The 16,456-nt window shown below is 44.7% G+C and overlaps 1 protein-coding gene across 2 annotated transcripts in view; it reads right to left on the bottom strand.

Annotated features, from left to right (window-relative positions):
• RARG (retinoic acid receptor gamma) overlaps nucleotides 1–16,456 on the bottom strand; it is a 71,352-nt gene that overhangs the window by 10,772 nt on the left and 44,124 nt on the right. For both annotated transcript variants that reach the window (XM_066613297.1, XM_066613298.1), the window contains 2 exons: nucleotides 3,905–4,053; nucleotides 2,940–3,081 (listed from right to left, as the gene is read on the bottom strand). In XM_066613297.1, the coding sequence (XP_066469394.1) occupies nucleotides 2,940–3,081; nucleotides 3,905–4,053 (291 nt within the window). The remainder of the gene's footprint in view (nucleotides 1–2,939; nucleotides 3,082–3,904; nucleotides 4,054–16,456) is intronic.

Here is a 16,456-nt window from a genome sequence, read left to right as displayed (position 1 = left end):
TGTTCTTGTTTCCTTGCACTTGGATCCCACTGCCCCATCCACATTTGAGTCTAGATGGGATATGGAGGGAAAGGGAGGAGGGGCCGCTGGCCCAAATCCCTCAGGCCATCCGTTTCCTGTCTCCTTAGTGACAACCCATTGGGATAGCATTCTTCCCCCCCCTTCCTTTAAAGTGACAGGTCCTTGGAAATAAATTGCCAGTTTTTGAGACATAGGCATTCCTAATTAGGGGCTCTTAAAGAGATGGTGATTAATGTGAGCCCTGGCCCAGGCCATCGCTAAGACATGCCTTAGCAGTCGGGAGTAAAAGCAACAGCCACTGAGAGGCACTCTGTCTCTGGGAAGGCTGAGCAGCTGACAGCACTCTTAAAGGGACGGCATACTCCCCCACCTGACGCGGCAATGACCAAAGTACCTCTTCCAGTGCACTTTTTTTTCTCCACAGGAACGCTTCTAGAATTATTTTCCCTCTGAGGATTATGCGGGGAAAACATTTCATTAGAACAGAAAACTGACACAATTTTTTTCAGGGGGGTGGGGGGGGAGAGGAATGGCAAGTATTTAGTCTCCTGCTCATGCATCTTTCCTGAAAGAACCACATGGCTTTTTGTTTCTGAGGTGAGCATTTCCCAAATGTTTTCCTCCAAGGGTAAATCCATCCAAAAGAGCTACCATGGAACAAAATGTGACAGCGAAACCAGATATGGAAAGCAGGTGGCTAGGCAGGAGTTTCTAGACTGCAGGAACCAAAGATACCTCAGAAGCTCTAAGCAGGACAGATATGTCTGCGATTGTAACTCAGCAACACAGGATCAGATACAAAAATTCTGCATCTCATGCATAATGTAGTTCATAGTGATGGAAGCTGGTGGGGCTTGAGGAAGTCTCATATGCAGAGTCAGCATGGCCTAGCAGTCAGAGTGTTGGATTAGGGATGCCAAGAACTGGGTTCAAATCCCCAAAGTTAATCTTGGGCCAGTCACTCTCTCCAACCTTTTTATCTCACAGATACAGGTTTCTTGTGAGACTAAAGAGAAGTGGAGGAAGAGCTATTTGTATCTCCCCAAGTTCTTATGAGGGGAAGGGAAGGACAGAAATGCAATACATAACTATAGCACAAGCAATTCCTTAAAATAATTAAGTTTCAGATTCAGAATTGGTTAGCTGATTTAGAGAAGGCCTGGAACACATAAACATGTGGGTCCAACTTTGCCTGCATATTCACACAAGATGTGGTGAATATGACAAAACCACAGGGACTCAGGGGATTTGTTTCTGTAATTATTGTAATAGCACTACAGTATATACATCACTATTCATCTACAACAGGTGGATGCAGAGGCGAACAACTTTGAGTCCTGATCAGCACCCTCCTTGGCTTATAGCAAGGGCAGGGGCTCTGGGTGAGTTGCAGAGATTGTTACCGCCCCTCTTAGGAAAGGTATGATTCTCATAGTTCTCAAAGAAGCAGTGGTGTGTCCCTTTTAAAGCAAGCGTGTGACCTTTAAAGATGGTTCAGAAGCTACAATTGGAGCAAAATATGACTACCAGAACATTGCTGAGAACAGGATGTTTAACCCATCTTACACCAATTTTATGTAGCTGAATTGATTGCTGATTTGTTTCTAACTCCACTTAAAGTGCTAGTTTGGCCTTTAAAATCCAAAATGGCCTGGAATCAGGCTAGCTCAAGAACTTCCTACCCTCATGTTCCTGTACCCCACCCTGGGGTGCACTGACCATAAGCCAGAGTGCTTAGTTCCTTCACAACACAGGAAGAAAAGCCCCACTCAGGGATATCAAAGTAATCCTATTTATTAGAACAGTTTAAAACCCAGATCTATGTTTACAGAAAGGCAGCTGAAAACACTGACAGAGAAAGCATACTTTTACTTACATGCTTTAGTATTAAAACTAAAGCAAGGAACATAAAAAACCTTATCTTTCGAGATGACCAGAGAATAATGGAGCTCTTGCCCTTTCTATTCCAAAACTCTTTTACAGACTCACCATCCAGCCAAACCAGCTGACCCTCTTCAATAATCAATCTCCCCCAGCAGGGTGACTGCAGCCTAAGCAAGACAGAGTCAAGCTGAGACCTTAAAGGGACCAGCATGTCACATAAACCTGCCCAGAGCCCTTAGATCAGAGGTCCTGCTTTACCTAAACTGAGGTTCATTTGGTGGATACCAAAAACAGAGCCTTCTTGGTAGCGGCACCATAACCCCAGAATGCCCTTCCCAGAGAGGTACAACAGGCTCTCACTATGCCCATTTTTAACTTGAGTATTTGAAACGTTTCTGTTTTGCCACCGTTTTTATTGATTGTCCTTTAATGAGTTGGACTTTGGTTGTTGGTTTTTAATACTGCTGTTTTAATTTAATTGTTTTGATTCTTTTATTTTAGAGATGGCCATCTTGATCATGATTTATGCAGAAAAGGTGGAATATGAATCTTGAAATAAATAAAACCGACCAAGTAAGTACTCACAATCCATGCCCACAAGCATTCAATCTAAAATAAACATGTACAACAAACCACATCAAAAAAGCAGGAAGAGAATAAAACTGATGCATCTGAAAGGCCCTAATGTCATCTTTCCCCTCTCTATCTACTCTGTCTACTTCATGCTTATTTACTATCAATTCTTTGCTTACCGTACTCCTACAAAGCTCTTTTGCAGCCTCTTCTGTACTACCTGCTGCCAGTTTACCCTGCTCTAACCCTTTCTCACATTTTGCCACCCTTCTACTGACTTCCAGGGTTAGGACCATGTCACTTCTAGGTTCTATGAAGGGCAGTACACTGTGGATGCTAATGTCATTTTAAGTAGGAGCAGATCACCCTAATATGAGCTTTACATTAGGCACAGGAGAGGGAGAAAACACATATATCTCCCCAAATGCCTCCAACATCCAAGCCCCAGTGGAGGTACTCACCTTCTTTAGACATGCCAACCTCAAAACACTTCTGCAGACGGCAATACTGACAGCGGTTGCGGGTGACCTTGTTAATCTGGCAGTTCTTGTCCCGGTGGCAGGTGTAGACCATGTTTTTCTGGATGCTTCTGCGGAAGAAGCCCTGAGAGTCATGGAGAAAGACAGATTAGAGGGTCAAGTGGCAGCATAGCACCTCAGCAGCTCCAAGCAGGCTTCTCTCCAAGTAGCCTACTTCCACAATGCCCATGTATGTGAAGTACCTTGAAAGTCCATAAATGCCAATTATTATGATGCCAGGGCCTGAATGTGGGACCTCACAGATGCAAAGAAGTCCTACAGCGGGCTACAAGCAGACTCCATGCATAGTAGTCAGAGAAGGGAGTCAGGGTGTACAATGCCATCCTCTGGCAGTGGCAGGCAGTCTGAGGTCAGGCAGCTCCGGCACTGGCTCCAGCCCCATCAGCTAGCAACCAACCTCCTAGGCTCAGAAATTTGGGCATACCTGCCCAAATTTGCCTGGATTTGGGCATACCTGCCTATGACTTTGGCTTAGCTCTTTTATAATGAGAGCTGGGCTGCTAGAATTCTGTGCTAAAACTATATGCAGAATTTCTGCAACTAAAATCCCAGCATTTTACAACTGGACTTAAGGATGCATCAGTCAGCATCCATTTGCTTGCTTTGCACATTTTATCTTGCTTGCATAATCTGTTTGGGGTTTTTGGCATGCAGCTTGGAATTCTCTGCTGCAACATTCTTTTGCTGGAGAAGGAAGGCTGGGTGAAGCAGCCAACCACACCCTCCTGGTGGAACAGTTGCAGGCATGAAAGTCTGCCTGAACTCAGGATTTGGGCAAGTTGGGCTGCAAGGAAGCCAGACAGAGCACCAAGTAGCTGCAAAGTATACTCTGGCCTCAGAAGCTGGAAAACAGGTCCTATACAATCCAAGAAGCTCCCTCCACTCACCTTGCAGCCCTCGCAGGAACTGACCCCATAATGGTAACCGGAGGATTTGTCATTGCAAACAAAACAAGGTTTGTAGACACGAGGGGGTGGGGGTGGCGAAGGAGAGCTGGGCACCATCTCCTCCGAGCTTGTGCTCTGGGTTTCCACCGCTGCAGAGGGAAAGGGGGAGAACATTTTTGACCAATTCTAAGTGTTAAGAGAGAGCATTCAATATCAGATTTAATTTATTTTTCTTTTAAAGTTTAAAAGTTTCCAGTTCCCACAATTGGACAGGAAAGATAATAAAATTCTACATAAATAGTGTGTCACCCATTGAGGCATACCTTTGTCTTTACCACCTCCCACCATGTGCCTGTTGGCTCATCATGCTTTTGTGCATGATTGTTTACTCATAAGTAAGCTCTGCTGTCTTCAGCGGGGTTTTCTTCCTAGTGTTTTAGAACGACAGCCCTAATCATGCTCTAATAATCCATGAAAAGACTGTGCCACAAGACATCTGTTTGTCTATAAGGTGCCAAATAGAATTTGGTGTGTGCGCTCATAACAGAACACAAGAATATAACATAAGAAGAGCCCTGCTGGATCAGGCCAAAGACCCATCTAGTCCAGCCTCCTGTATCTCAGTGGCCCACCATATGCCTCAGAGAGCACACAAGACAAAAAAGAGACCTGCGTCCTGGTGTCCTCCCTTACATCTGGCATTCTGAGGTAGCCTACTTCTAAAATCAGGAGGTTGCACATACCCATCATGGCTTGTAACCCGTGTTGGACTTTTCCTCCAGAAATTTGTCCAATCCCCTTTTAAAGGCACCTAGGCCAGATGCTATTACCATATCCTGTGGCAAGGAGTTCCACAGACTAATTACAAGAGACCTCCTCTTTTGGAATTTGTCTTAGTTATTTCCATTTTATTTTACAAAAGGAGGAACTGAGGTAGAGAGACAATGACAGAGGTGCTAAGCCAAGCTCTGAGTCAGGCCTGGTGTAGGTAGCAAGGGGAGGAAAACATGGTCACTGCCTTCTCAGGCAGCCACTGTTACAGTATAGGTATCACCATGCAATGCTTGTCACAACTTCGCCTGGGAAGGAGTAAAAATGCAAAGCTCCAGCCCTAAACTCCTCGCCTCTTGCCCTTGCCATGACCCACAACGCCTGGAGAGTGCTCCTTCAGCTCCAACAGCAGCTCTCCACCACCCCCAACCCAGGCAAGGCATGAAACCCTTTGCAATTCTAGCTTTCAACACAGACTGAATTTCCTGTGACAAGGCCCTAAAAGTCACATTCCAGGCCAAACAGGTTGGAATTGTTACCAGAGCTGTGTAACCTAATCCCTTTCCCTGGGGGTGGGAAGAGGGGAATGACCCTGCCCAGAGGAGACATAGGTTAGAAAAGCTCATCTTGGGGAGGGGGGGTGCACCTTTTAGTCCTGCACCCCCTCCTCTAGAGGTCCTACAGTGGAAAGCTCTTATGAGTGGGCAGGAACAAAGGGGGGTGCAAACCTCCCCAAGTCACCTTCCCACTATCTGCAGCATCTCCCAGTTCTGGCTTCAGCACAACCTTTGTTTTCCTTCTGCAAACAGCACTTCGCCAGCTCCTCTGGGCTACAATAGATAACCAGCCTACATTGTCCCCACAGTCTACAGGTCTCTTGTCCTCGCCAGTGATCCTACAATAAACAAAGTGATCCTACAATAAACAAATCTGGGCATCCCCACCTCACCGATAATCATACCATGAATATTCAGATTTCAGAGCTCATAACAGTAACTGCACATTATAGGAAGTCTGCTCCTTAACCACTCAGTGCTTAGATTCCAATAAAAGTACTACACTGCCCTACTGTAGCCCATTTGTGTATTTGGTTCTCTCTCTCTCTCTCTCTTAAACACACCCTTCTTTTATACACAACTCTCCAATAAACAAACAAGTGCAAGAAGCCTAGGGCGAGGTGGTAACATTGCAACCACTCTTATAATAATACCTTATTATACTGTACCAGATTCCCTATAAGCAAAGCAACACGTAGACTGAGAGTCCTCAGGAGTGCAGAAAAGCCAGGGAATGGTGGGGGCACAAGTCAATGTCCTAAGAATCCAAGCATTCATTAAAAAGAACTAGAGAGAAATTTTCCAGCCCTCACCATTGTAAAGATATTTTTGAAGCATGTCAGTAATGCCTGGACAAATCAGCTATGGTGGGAAGAATCACGTTCACCCCCCCCCCAAGAGCTCTTTAGAGAAAGGGTATGATATAAATGCCATGAATAAAGAAATGTTTCTAGGGGTCTGTGGAGAAGGCTTTAGAGCCTCTTTACAAAACCGACAATAAAAATGATTTTTTAAAAAATAAGTTAAATGGGGGTGGGGGGTGTATTTATTTTCCCCAAATGTCAGTCCAGCAATTCTCCAAGATCTCAGGCAGGAGCTTTGACCTTTCCCACTCTCAAGATCCTCTTAGCTGGAGATACTAGAAGTGAACCCTTGCACAGCATGGCACACAACATGGAAGATAAAGCTCGACACTCTAACCCTACTCAACCCAACATAAAACACCAAGCAATTCTCTTTCCTGGATGGTAATCCTCAGTCAAAGGATGGTGCCAGTTGGTAGTGAATGAATACAAGCCTTGAGCAGTGGAGAAATCACTGGGGGGGGGGGGCAGCAGGGAACAGAGAGAGGTAAAGGAGTAAAAAAAATGGCTTTCATAACTCACCCCTAGAACCCTAAGAGTCTGTAAGGAAATGAGGGGGGAGTATACAATTATACTTTGCCGCTTTCCAATTGGGGTAGAACATACAACAAAGCCCTCTCCTGCCACTCCACCCCCAACCTCCCTTAAAGGTCCTATTACTATAGGTCCCAGATTGTTTCATTTTAACTATGATACACACTGCATTGTTGTGGACAGGATAATAATTTAAGTTCACTGATTTCAGCAGGTTTAGGGCTAAAACCCAGGTGCCTGGTTGCACTGACAACTTAAACTTGTCAGTGCAAAAAATCTGTCAGTGCAGATCCCTAAAAACTGGATGCTGCTGCTATCCAGGAATTTGATTTTTTTTTTCCAGCTCTGTACTCATATTTTGCTCACACATATATATCAAGCTTGCTAGCTCCCAAGTAGGTTACATGCTTTCATGATTTTCAGCACTTGCACTGATCAACTCTTTGGTGGTGATAGCTGGTAACAGTAAACAGCTGGCTGAAGCAAGCACCTAACAGCTGATCAACAGTGTTAGCAGCTGGTCAGAAAGCACTGCTCTTCCTTAAAAGACATTTCTTCCATCTAACTAGATCCATTGTTCGTTAGATAAGCATGTTTCTTTTATATTTGCAATGGAAGCCAGTGTAGATATTTTGGTATTATATATTTATAGGTGCTTAAAGGATTAATTGTTTTGGGATTAGGCCAATGACCCCAAGTGATTATCCACACTGGCATTAGTAAGAAAACTCCCCCATCCAAAGCTGAGGAAGGCCCAGAGCAGCAGTTTTTTCATGCAGAAGGTAGCAGGCTTGATCCCCAGTTAAAAGAGTCCTGGGTAGCACATTTAGGAAAAATCCTGTCAAAGACCTTGAAGACCTGTTGCCAATTACAGCAGGCAATATGTGGCAAGTGTGAAGATACAGTATAAAGCAGCTTCGTATGTTTTCTCTGAAGATAGTAGACAGAGGCTTGAGATGGCAATTCTGCCACACCAATTTCATGTGGGCAGAGACTTGTGTGAAAGATTTCCCACATCAATAGTGCTTTCTCAAACATGGCTATTTTTGAATCTTTCCATGTTGGGGTTATTTCAGGCAGGGACTTTTGTTTCTGAGTTGGCAGGCATGCAAATCAGGCTTGCAGTGTTTTTGTATTGCCCTCCCACCCCCAGTTCTCCCATCAAGAGACACTGAGCTGAGGCAGGATGCTTCCCATTCAGGCACTGGCCAGAATGCTGCATTTTATTTACTGACATTTATATTCATATTTATATGCCATTCTTCAGCCCATAGCAGCACACAACTAACACAATAAAGCAATGGTTGCCCATGCAATTTTATAAGAGGTCATTTTAGCAGCAGTTTGTGTCCCCAGATCATTCTCAGGTCCCATGACTGAAGAGGGCCTATGGCTCAGTAGTAAAGCACCTGCTCTGGATGCATGCAAAGGCTTCCATGTTCAGTCTCTGGCACTGCTGTAAAAAGTGCTCATTTCTCCTTTCATGGTGGTTGGCAACCTTCAGTCTCGAAAGACTATGGTATAAGCCTACAGCACCCGGTATTCCTAGGTGGTCTCCCATCCAAGTACTAACCAGGCCTGACCCTGCTTAGCTTCAAAGATCAGACGAGATCAGGCATGTAGCTGCTGCCAGTCATGAATGGTCTGTGTTTTCCACAGGGCCGTTCAATGTTAAATTGGATAACAAGCAGTTCTGTGTTTTACCTGGAAATCATTCCTTGATGCAGGCACAAAGTTGTTATACCAGTGTTTCTTGCAGCAAGCATAAAGTCACATGTACTTCAGCATCTATGCCCACATACATACTCCAGAGCCATGACTGGGATACAACTCCCTGATGTACATACACAGATACTGGTAATGTATTGGTAATGTAGCTTACCAGCATCCCCATGGCAAATGAGGGTGCTGCCCAAAAAGTGTAAAACTGCTCTGATAGACCACTGGGTGGGAGATCTCAGAATACCAAGTTCTCAGCATCCCAAGGGCATCAGTTAAAGGGACAATTATGGAAAGTGTCATGATTCAGAATACTGTAGTTCCCATTTTCCTAACTGCTGAGTAAGGCATCTATTTCCAAGGCAGCATCTTCCATTAGTCACTGAAAAGGAGCGTGCAACAATCAACGCACCTTGGGACAGAGTGAGGAGAGGAAATCTAAACATGTGATGAGCAGAACAGGCTCTTGGCTCATAAACAGAAAGTTGGCTCCATAGGCAGCCCCTAGTGCAACCATAGACTAGTGCTTACTACACACATGCAGGTACACCACATGGCTTAATGACTTGTTGTAATGGATCATGTGAACATGTCTGGTGAAAAGTACTGTGCTTGAGATGGCATGAAGGGAAGTGCAATCAGAACATTCATATGTGTACCTGCCTTTACATAGTCATTCTCCTGGAACACAGATCTACAGAAAACGAAGCCCATAATAACCAAAATGAAGCCAGCAAAAGCTGAAATATAATGGAGTACAGGGATGGATCTAGTTTTTTAAAAAACTGATAAACAGTCACACTTCCCTTTCTCCACTTAAGAATAACCACATCTGATTCCATAACAGCCATATTCTTCCTATCCTGTCCCCAATCTTGCACTCACTGATTGCCCTTCTCAGCCCTTTTAAGAATACAGTATGAGTCTAGGAGCTTACATAAAAAACACAAAATGCAACTAGTCACATTATTTTATCATAAAACGTGTTCATTGACACATTTGACAAAGAGATTAAAAAAACCACACAGAAAGAGGAAGCAAACACACATTAAAAGGGGACTGTTTTCAAATATATTTTGGAGGTGAAAACAAAGAGAACCAGATGACTATCTGGAGGGAACAAGTTCTGCACAGAGGTTCCCAACACAGCCTAGGCCTGATCACCCACCCACTGAAGCTCTTTAAACAGCAGGAGTGCAAACCACAGACTGCAGTGAGGTGAGATTTCCAGGAATAGGCCTCTACCATAGCCAGGGCTGAAGCCTGGGACTTGGAACCCGCATCCTGGGGTATGTTTGTGCATCCATCCTGCAGAGGCCCCCAACTGTCCCCCAACACAGTCCCTAATTAGAATTAAAACCCCTGTCCTTTCAGTACACATTTCAGCTGCTTTTTCCCTGCATGGGAGCCTAGACATGGGAAAGGGCCCTTCCACCTCCTCCAATGTATATCAAGAACAGAAGCTTAGGCAGATTCTTCCCTTTTTAATGCATTTTCAGCTATTTCCTAATGCCCACAAGCCAAGAGGCAGGCAAATGCCAGGTGCAAGGGAGTGGCAACAGTATACAGGTATCTTGTTGTCTTGTGTGCTCCACAAGGTGGACCGCCCTAAGATACAGGAAGCTGGACTAGATGGGCTGTTAGTCTGATCCACCAGGGCTCTTCTTATGTTTTTATGCTCTTATAAATAGGAATGAGCAGCTAGGGGGAGGAGCTCTAACAGAGCTCTTCGCTGCTGTTTGGGAGAGGGGCCTAAAGAGCCCTTTGCTTGTGTATCAGCTGGACAGACTCAGTAGGGGAGTCAAATCTCCCCTACTGCTGGCCTCTCCAGCCCTTATTCAAAATATAGTCATTAAAAGTTAGCTGCTGACCGCAAACTTATACCAAGCAGGTTCTTCCATGGCAACTGCTTTGCTTTTTGTTCCAACCATATATGTTAATTAGTTCTGATATAATTAACATTCCATTTACACTGACTTCCCATAGGTTTCAGCTGCATGATTATATGCAGAAAATGCTATTATTCAATGAGTTCTGCAATCCTTATTCACTCTCACAATACTCCTGCAATAATGCTGGTCATTCATGTTCTAGTTCTGTCAGCGGGCAACTGAAGGCAAGAGAGACTGGGGCTTGGCCAAAGGCTGAGCTAGGATCTCTCTCCATTTTATCCATTGGGCTACACCAGTGTTTTATTATGAACTGTTTTTTAATTCTCTCTTGCAGTGATTTATACAAAGGCAGCATCCTTCACAATCTAAGGATGTTCTCTAGGCAACTGTTTCTAGGGGATGTCTCTTAAGGGAACTCATGGATAAAAGCTAGTGTACAGTTGCAACCTGCAAGCTGAACTTGAACCACATCCTGCTGGGTTCAAGTCCCATGGGCTTGTCCCTGGGCAAGCCAATCTTGCTAGAGTTGTCCTGGTCTGAGTAGAGGTTGCTGGTGATGAGGTACAGGGTTCAGATTTGAGGCAGAGAATGGTCAGTGATTCAGAAGCAAAAGCCCTTTGGAGAACACACTGGGGACTTGATGGCTGGTCAAAGGATTCAGACACTGCTTGGAAAAGAGGCTTTATTTAAAGCAACTACTGCTCCCACTGAGGGTTTAGGCACCAGCCTTTCTGACCCCAGCCTGATGGTGACTGCTGCACTTCTGGCAAAACTCCAGGGCTTAAAAGGAATGTGCAGTTTCTTAAGGAGACAGACCCCAAGCCCTGAAATGGGCCCTCCTCTGTCTCTGATGAGGCTTCCTAGCAGCAGTGTTTTCAGGATGACTGGGGGAAATAATGGGAAGAGCCCTCAGTAGCCCCTCATTCATTACAGAACTAAAGCCTAGTTTCTGACTATCAAGACCTACCCTCTGTAGTCCATGGGCAACATCTGTGAGATAGTTCCACCAATGCTTCCTATGGACCCAAGGGCCAGTAGCTTCCCTTAACTTTCAAGATGGACCTGCAAGGTCCTGCAAGCTCCCAAATTGCATTAAGATCCATTACTATTATTACGGTAATAATCCATTACTATTATTATGGTGCTATCAATGTCTATCAGTGCTATCAATATCTGCCTTGGCAGAGCAGCAGTTAACAGATCCCTGCCCTGAAGAGCCTACAATCGAAAATTTGACACAGACAACAAAGAAAGGGGAAGGGAAGCAGAGGCACAAGGACCCAAGGGAAGAATATGCTTTTATGGTTACAAGTATTTAGGCTTAATTATAGTACAGTAAAGGGACAAGAGAACTGTGCCAAAGGCTACATAGGTGGACTTTGAAGAGGTAGAACCATACAGTAAACAACAAGCCAATGCAGTTTTTCAGTTGTGTTACTTTTCTTAGTCTTGCTCCAATTTCTAATAACGCTCCTAAAACCTTCCATAGCAAAGAAAGAAGTTTTTTAGGTTTCCCCAGCTTTAATTTTTGCTCAACAAATTCTGCCTTCAAGACTGTCACCACAGACCTCCACCTCCCCATGGAGCCCTCATCAGCATCAGAGAAGAAGGGACAATTAGAAGCTCCTGAATATTACTCTCTGTATTACCCCTTTCTTTCAGATAAGACAATAGGCAATGGGAGGCTGATCCCTTGGTTCCAACCCTGCATGACTGGCTCCCCAGGGCCAGGAGATAGAAGCAGACAAAAGGAGGCCCTGCCAGGTGATTAGATCTCAGTGGACAGGCTTTATTTACCTGAATGCAGCCCTTAATCACAAGAGGGATGTGTGTGAAAAGCCTGTGAGAATCAAAAGAAAGAATTCAAGATCTATCTCTATCTCTCTCTCTCACTCACACACACACACACACTTAGGCTGCAATCCTAACCACACTTTCCTGAGAGTAAGCCCCAATGAACAAAATAGGATTTACTTCTGAGTAGACCTGGTTAGGATTGTGCCCTTACTTTTTAATCAGAAAGCTAGTGATAATAGGTTTTGCAAGCCCAGCCTCCTGGAGCCCTGTGACTTCATCAGACTGATTTTTCTCTCTTACATCACAATGACACTAACTAGGTTCATTAGACTCATGTAAGAGTGAGCAAGCATTTGTGTTTACAGGACTCTTCATCAGGTAGAAGGGAAAGGAAACAAGTTTGGTTATGCACAGTTGTTGCAGCTCCCCCCCCCCCCCCCGTTTTCTAACTGGGACAAAAAAATATGCCAAGAGGGCAAGAACCACATTACAGCACCTACACATACAGTCTACGATGCCATAAATTTCACAGCTTACGCTTGCATTGCTGTTCCATGGCCCAAATTAAAAACCTGTCCAAAGAATCTGCAGAGGGTGGATCACCAATGATCTCAGCATACCATTCAACAGTGGTGGTATGTTTTTTTTTGGAGGGGGGGGGAGAAATGAGCTACCCTGGCCAAGGTCTCAATTCCTCTCCCACCACACCCCTTTCTTTTCCTTTAGCCAGAACTGTACAATTGTCCATCCAGCTACTTCCATTTTTCTTAAACTGATTAGGGGAGGGGAATGAAGGAGGTAAAAATAGAAGCCATTTGGAGAGCCTCATGCCTGTTTCTGATGATAATGTAGGTTTCAGCTGAATTTGGAGGAAGGGGAGTGCTGAACTAGAAAGTTAGTTCCTTTTGTCATGTCCTAAAGGTATAGCAATGCAGTGTCAAAGAAAAGCAATTCCCCAACATGTGCACATGTCTCACTGGTTTTCTAGGACAATGAAGTCACACTATCCCTACCTGATCCAGAACATTCCTACATTGATCTTTATGCATGGCAGTCCCTGCACATGCAAAAGTAGCATAAGAATTACTCTCAAGTAAGGACTTACTTGTGAATAAAATCTTTTAGGAAAGGCACACCAGGCAGTCATTTGCATCAATAGGATTCTTTACAGTGTTGATCTGAGATTTTAAAGGAAAATTGTGGGAAAAACAAAAACTTTTCATTAAGTGCTGTATGGTACAAATCTCATTATAAAACACTGAAGGACGGAGGCCAAATTACATTAAAACAGTCTTTACAAGATGGGTGTAATGCAAAAGTAGACTCAAAGCATTCCATTTATTGTTAAAAATTAAGTATAAAGGGGGTTGTCCTAGCCCAGGAGTGTGATACACAGCAAGTGAGGAGTTCACTTTTTCCCCTGTGCTGTTTTTGTGCGGAACTCCACCAATGTGGCTATTTGCCCCAAAGTGGATGTTTACATTGCCAGTTCAGGGGCATATCACTGCTTCAGGGGCAATTTTTGGCACAAAAATAGAATTTCTAATCCTATAAGCAATAACAAAGCTGCGGAAAACGCAAGCCTGATTAGTGTCTGGAGGGGAGGCCACTGGGAGCTCTGCGTTAGCTCCTTTGAGCTTTCTAAAAGGAAAAATGGGATAGAAGGATAACAAATACCGGTAAATGGAATTATCAGTGATGCGTGCCTTTGTAATGTGCAAGAGACTGTTGGGAGCTCAGACAGCCACTTCACTGCATTACTACTTCCTATGTGGACAGCAAGCTCTGTCTGTGTCAGAAAGAGTTGGCAGACACTATAACATACAAAGACTAGCATGATTTCCTTCATCCAATCTGCCTCTATGCCAAGTACCCAGAATCTCACAAATGTTCCCCTGCAATGTGGAGGATCTAAAAGCATCAATAACCTTGTCTTGTTCTCGCATCTAACCACTTGCACAGTACAACATAAACACAGACATTCATAGCCATTTTCTTTTCCCTTCCCTACAAAAATTTTCTGAATACAGGGAGGGAGCGTAAACTGGGAGAAGTGGCCTTTGATTGCCTCTACTGCACCATCAAAACTAGAAAGTAGCAAAGCCCCTCCTGGCAAATCCACTGCAGGTTGCTGATTTTTCTGAGTCAGAGAACAGACTTGTTTTCCCGACTCCTCCTATTGCATTTGACAGCTCCCGGCTTGCCTGCCTGGAGCCGCGCAGCATGAAGCCAAGTCAGGGTTTGGGGATGGGGGAGTGACTGCACAGTGACAAAGGAACCAAAGCCAAGGCCACCCAAAGCTCCCTGAATGGCTGCCGGAAACTGAGCTGTCAGACTGTTGAGGCATCATTAACTCAGATAAAGAGTGTGTTCTGCAACAGGTGGGAGCAGAGGGCAGGAAATAAATTCCCCAGCAGGACAGGGCTCTCCCGCTTCCCTGGACAGAGGGGAAGAGCTGTCGTGGCCATAAATCCCCCTGCGCTGACAGCAGTCTGAAGCTCTGACAGAAGGAACAAACCCAAACACATTCCCAGAGGGCAGAAGGCCACTGCACCTTTGCTGAGACAGGACAAGCAGCATGAAATATGGTTGTCGGCCCAGGGGAATAGATGGTTGTTGTTGTCCAGCTCTGGCCCTCTGAGGAACAAGCAGAGGCAGGAAATCCTCAATGCACAGCCCAGGAGATGCTCAGGAACGATATCTAGGCCAGTCTCATATCAATTTCACTGGCTACCACTTCATTTCTGGCTTAGTTCTAGATGCTGATTTTGGCCTTTAAAGCCCTCCACAGCTTGGAATTGAGCCAGGGATCATCTCCTCCCATATAAACCACCTGCCTCATTTGAAGAATCCTGTAGTCCCACCACTGGTGGAAATTTGGTTGGGTGTGTGTGTGTGTGTGTGTGTGTGTGTGTGTGTGTGTGTGTGAGAGAGAGTGAGAGAGAGAGAGTCTCTTGACCATAGCACCCAGGCTATGAAATAGCTTCCCAGAGAGAATCTGGCCCTCTCCATGTCTACTCTGAAGCAGACTCTTAAGACGGTTTTGTTTCAGGGGTATTTTTGAGCTAGGCCTTTTTAGAATTGGTCATTGTTATAACTTTGTATGTTTATATTGATCCACGATTTTATTGTTTTTCTGTTGTCTTAAACTGAAAGCTGTACCTTGCATCTGTTTTGCAAAATGAGGCAAGGTATACCAGTAAATGTTATTATCAATAAAAATGCTGTACATATGATTTCAAACACTTCTACAGCTAGATGAACATGGAAAGTGCTTTGCAACTTAAACCATTTCTGCCCAGCTCACAAGTGTACACATTTGATCCCTGTTGCGTATATGCAATGTTGGGCAGAAATGGCTTAGGGCCCAATTCTAAGCAGTGCGCACCAACTTACTGCTGGCATGCACTGTCACTTAGTGCCGGTCAAGCACCATTATAAGCCCAGTGCCATTGGACCACCAGTATTCTACTGCTCGGTGGTCATCTCAAAAGCCGGGCAACTGAGAGGTAGGTGGGGGCACAGGGGAAGTAGGGAGGAGGCGTTCCAGGGCGGGGGAGGTGGGGAGAAGGCATGCAGGAGAGGGAGCAGGACAGGAGAGAAGAAGGACTGGTGGAGCTCAGCTCCACTGCAGCCTGAGCTATCTGGCTGGCTGAGCGGACCAACATGGAGGCTCTTGATTCTTCAACAGCCCAAGGGCTGCCACAGAATGGAACAGCCCATTGTAGGGCTATTTCCCTCACTTGGGGGAAGGGAACAAAAGTCCCCTTCCCCAAGGAGCCGCTGGCGACTGCCCTGTTGTACACAGGATACCGCAGCAGCCATTTCGGCGCTCCGGCAGAACAGGCAGCTCAGGATCGGGCTGCCCAGCAACAATCTTACACACACTTGCATGGGAGTAAGCCCTACTGAATGCAGTATTATTTCTGAGTAAACATGCTTAGGATTGCATTGCCAGAGTCATTCTACTATTGTGCAGAATGAGGTGTTGGAAATTTTGGACTGTGTAACTTCAGATGGTGGGGAGGGGAAAAGGGAGGTAATATTTTTGAATGCTCCCCTATGTAAACACACACACACACACACACACACACACACATACACTTCCTTGCACGTAGTCAATACATCACAGAGAAAAGTTTTATATAATTCTCTCCCTGGAGTACTAGTTTTAACACACGCAGTGGATTTTCAATAGGTGGGCAAACACTAAAAAATCATTTTTACTATGCACCCTCCACCTCAATCTTTTATTTGCAGTGCTTTGATTTTAAGTAGAATGTTGCTGCTTCTATTGGCTGCTGTTACTGTAAAACAGTATTGTTTTATCTTGCCTTTTATTATATAAGTTGCTGTAAGCTCCTAGAAGAGAGGAAACCTTTTAATTAAACAAACAATTGTCTGGAATTTCCCAGTGCA

The sequence above is a fragment of the Tiliqua scincoides genome, chromosome 2, assembly GCF_035046505.1.
Source record: "Tiliqua scincoides isolate rTilSci1 chromosome 2, rTilSci1.hap2, whole genome shotgun sequence".
NCBI classification, from domain to species: Eukaryota; Metazoa; Chordata; class Lepidosauria; order Squamata; family Scincidae; genus Tiliqua; species Tiliqua scincoides.
This window is presented reverse-complemented; position numbering and strand designations above follow the sequence as displayed.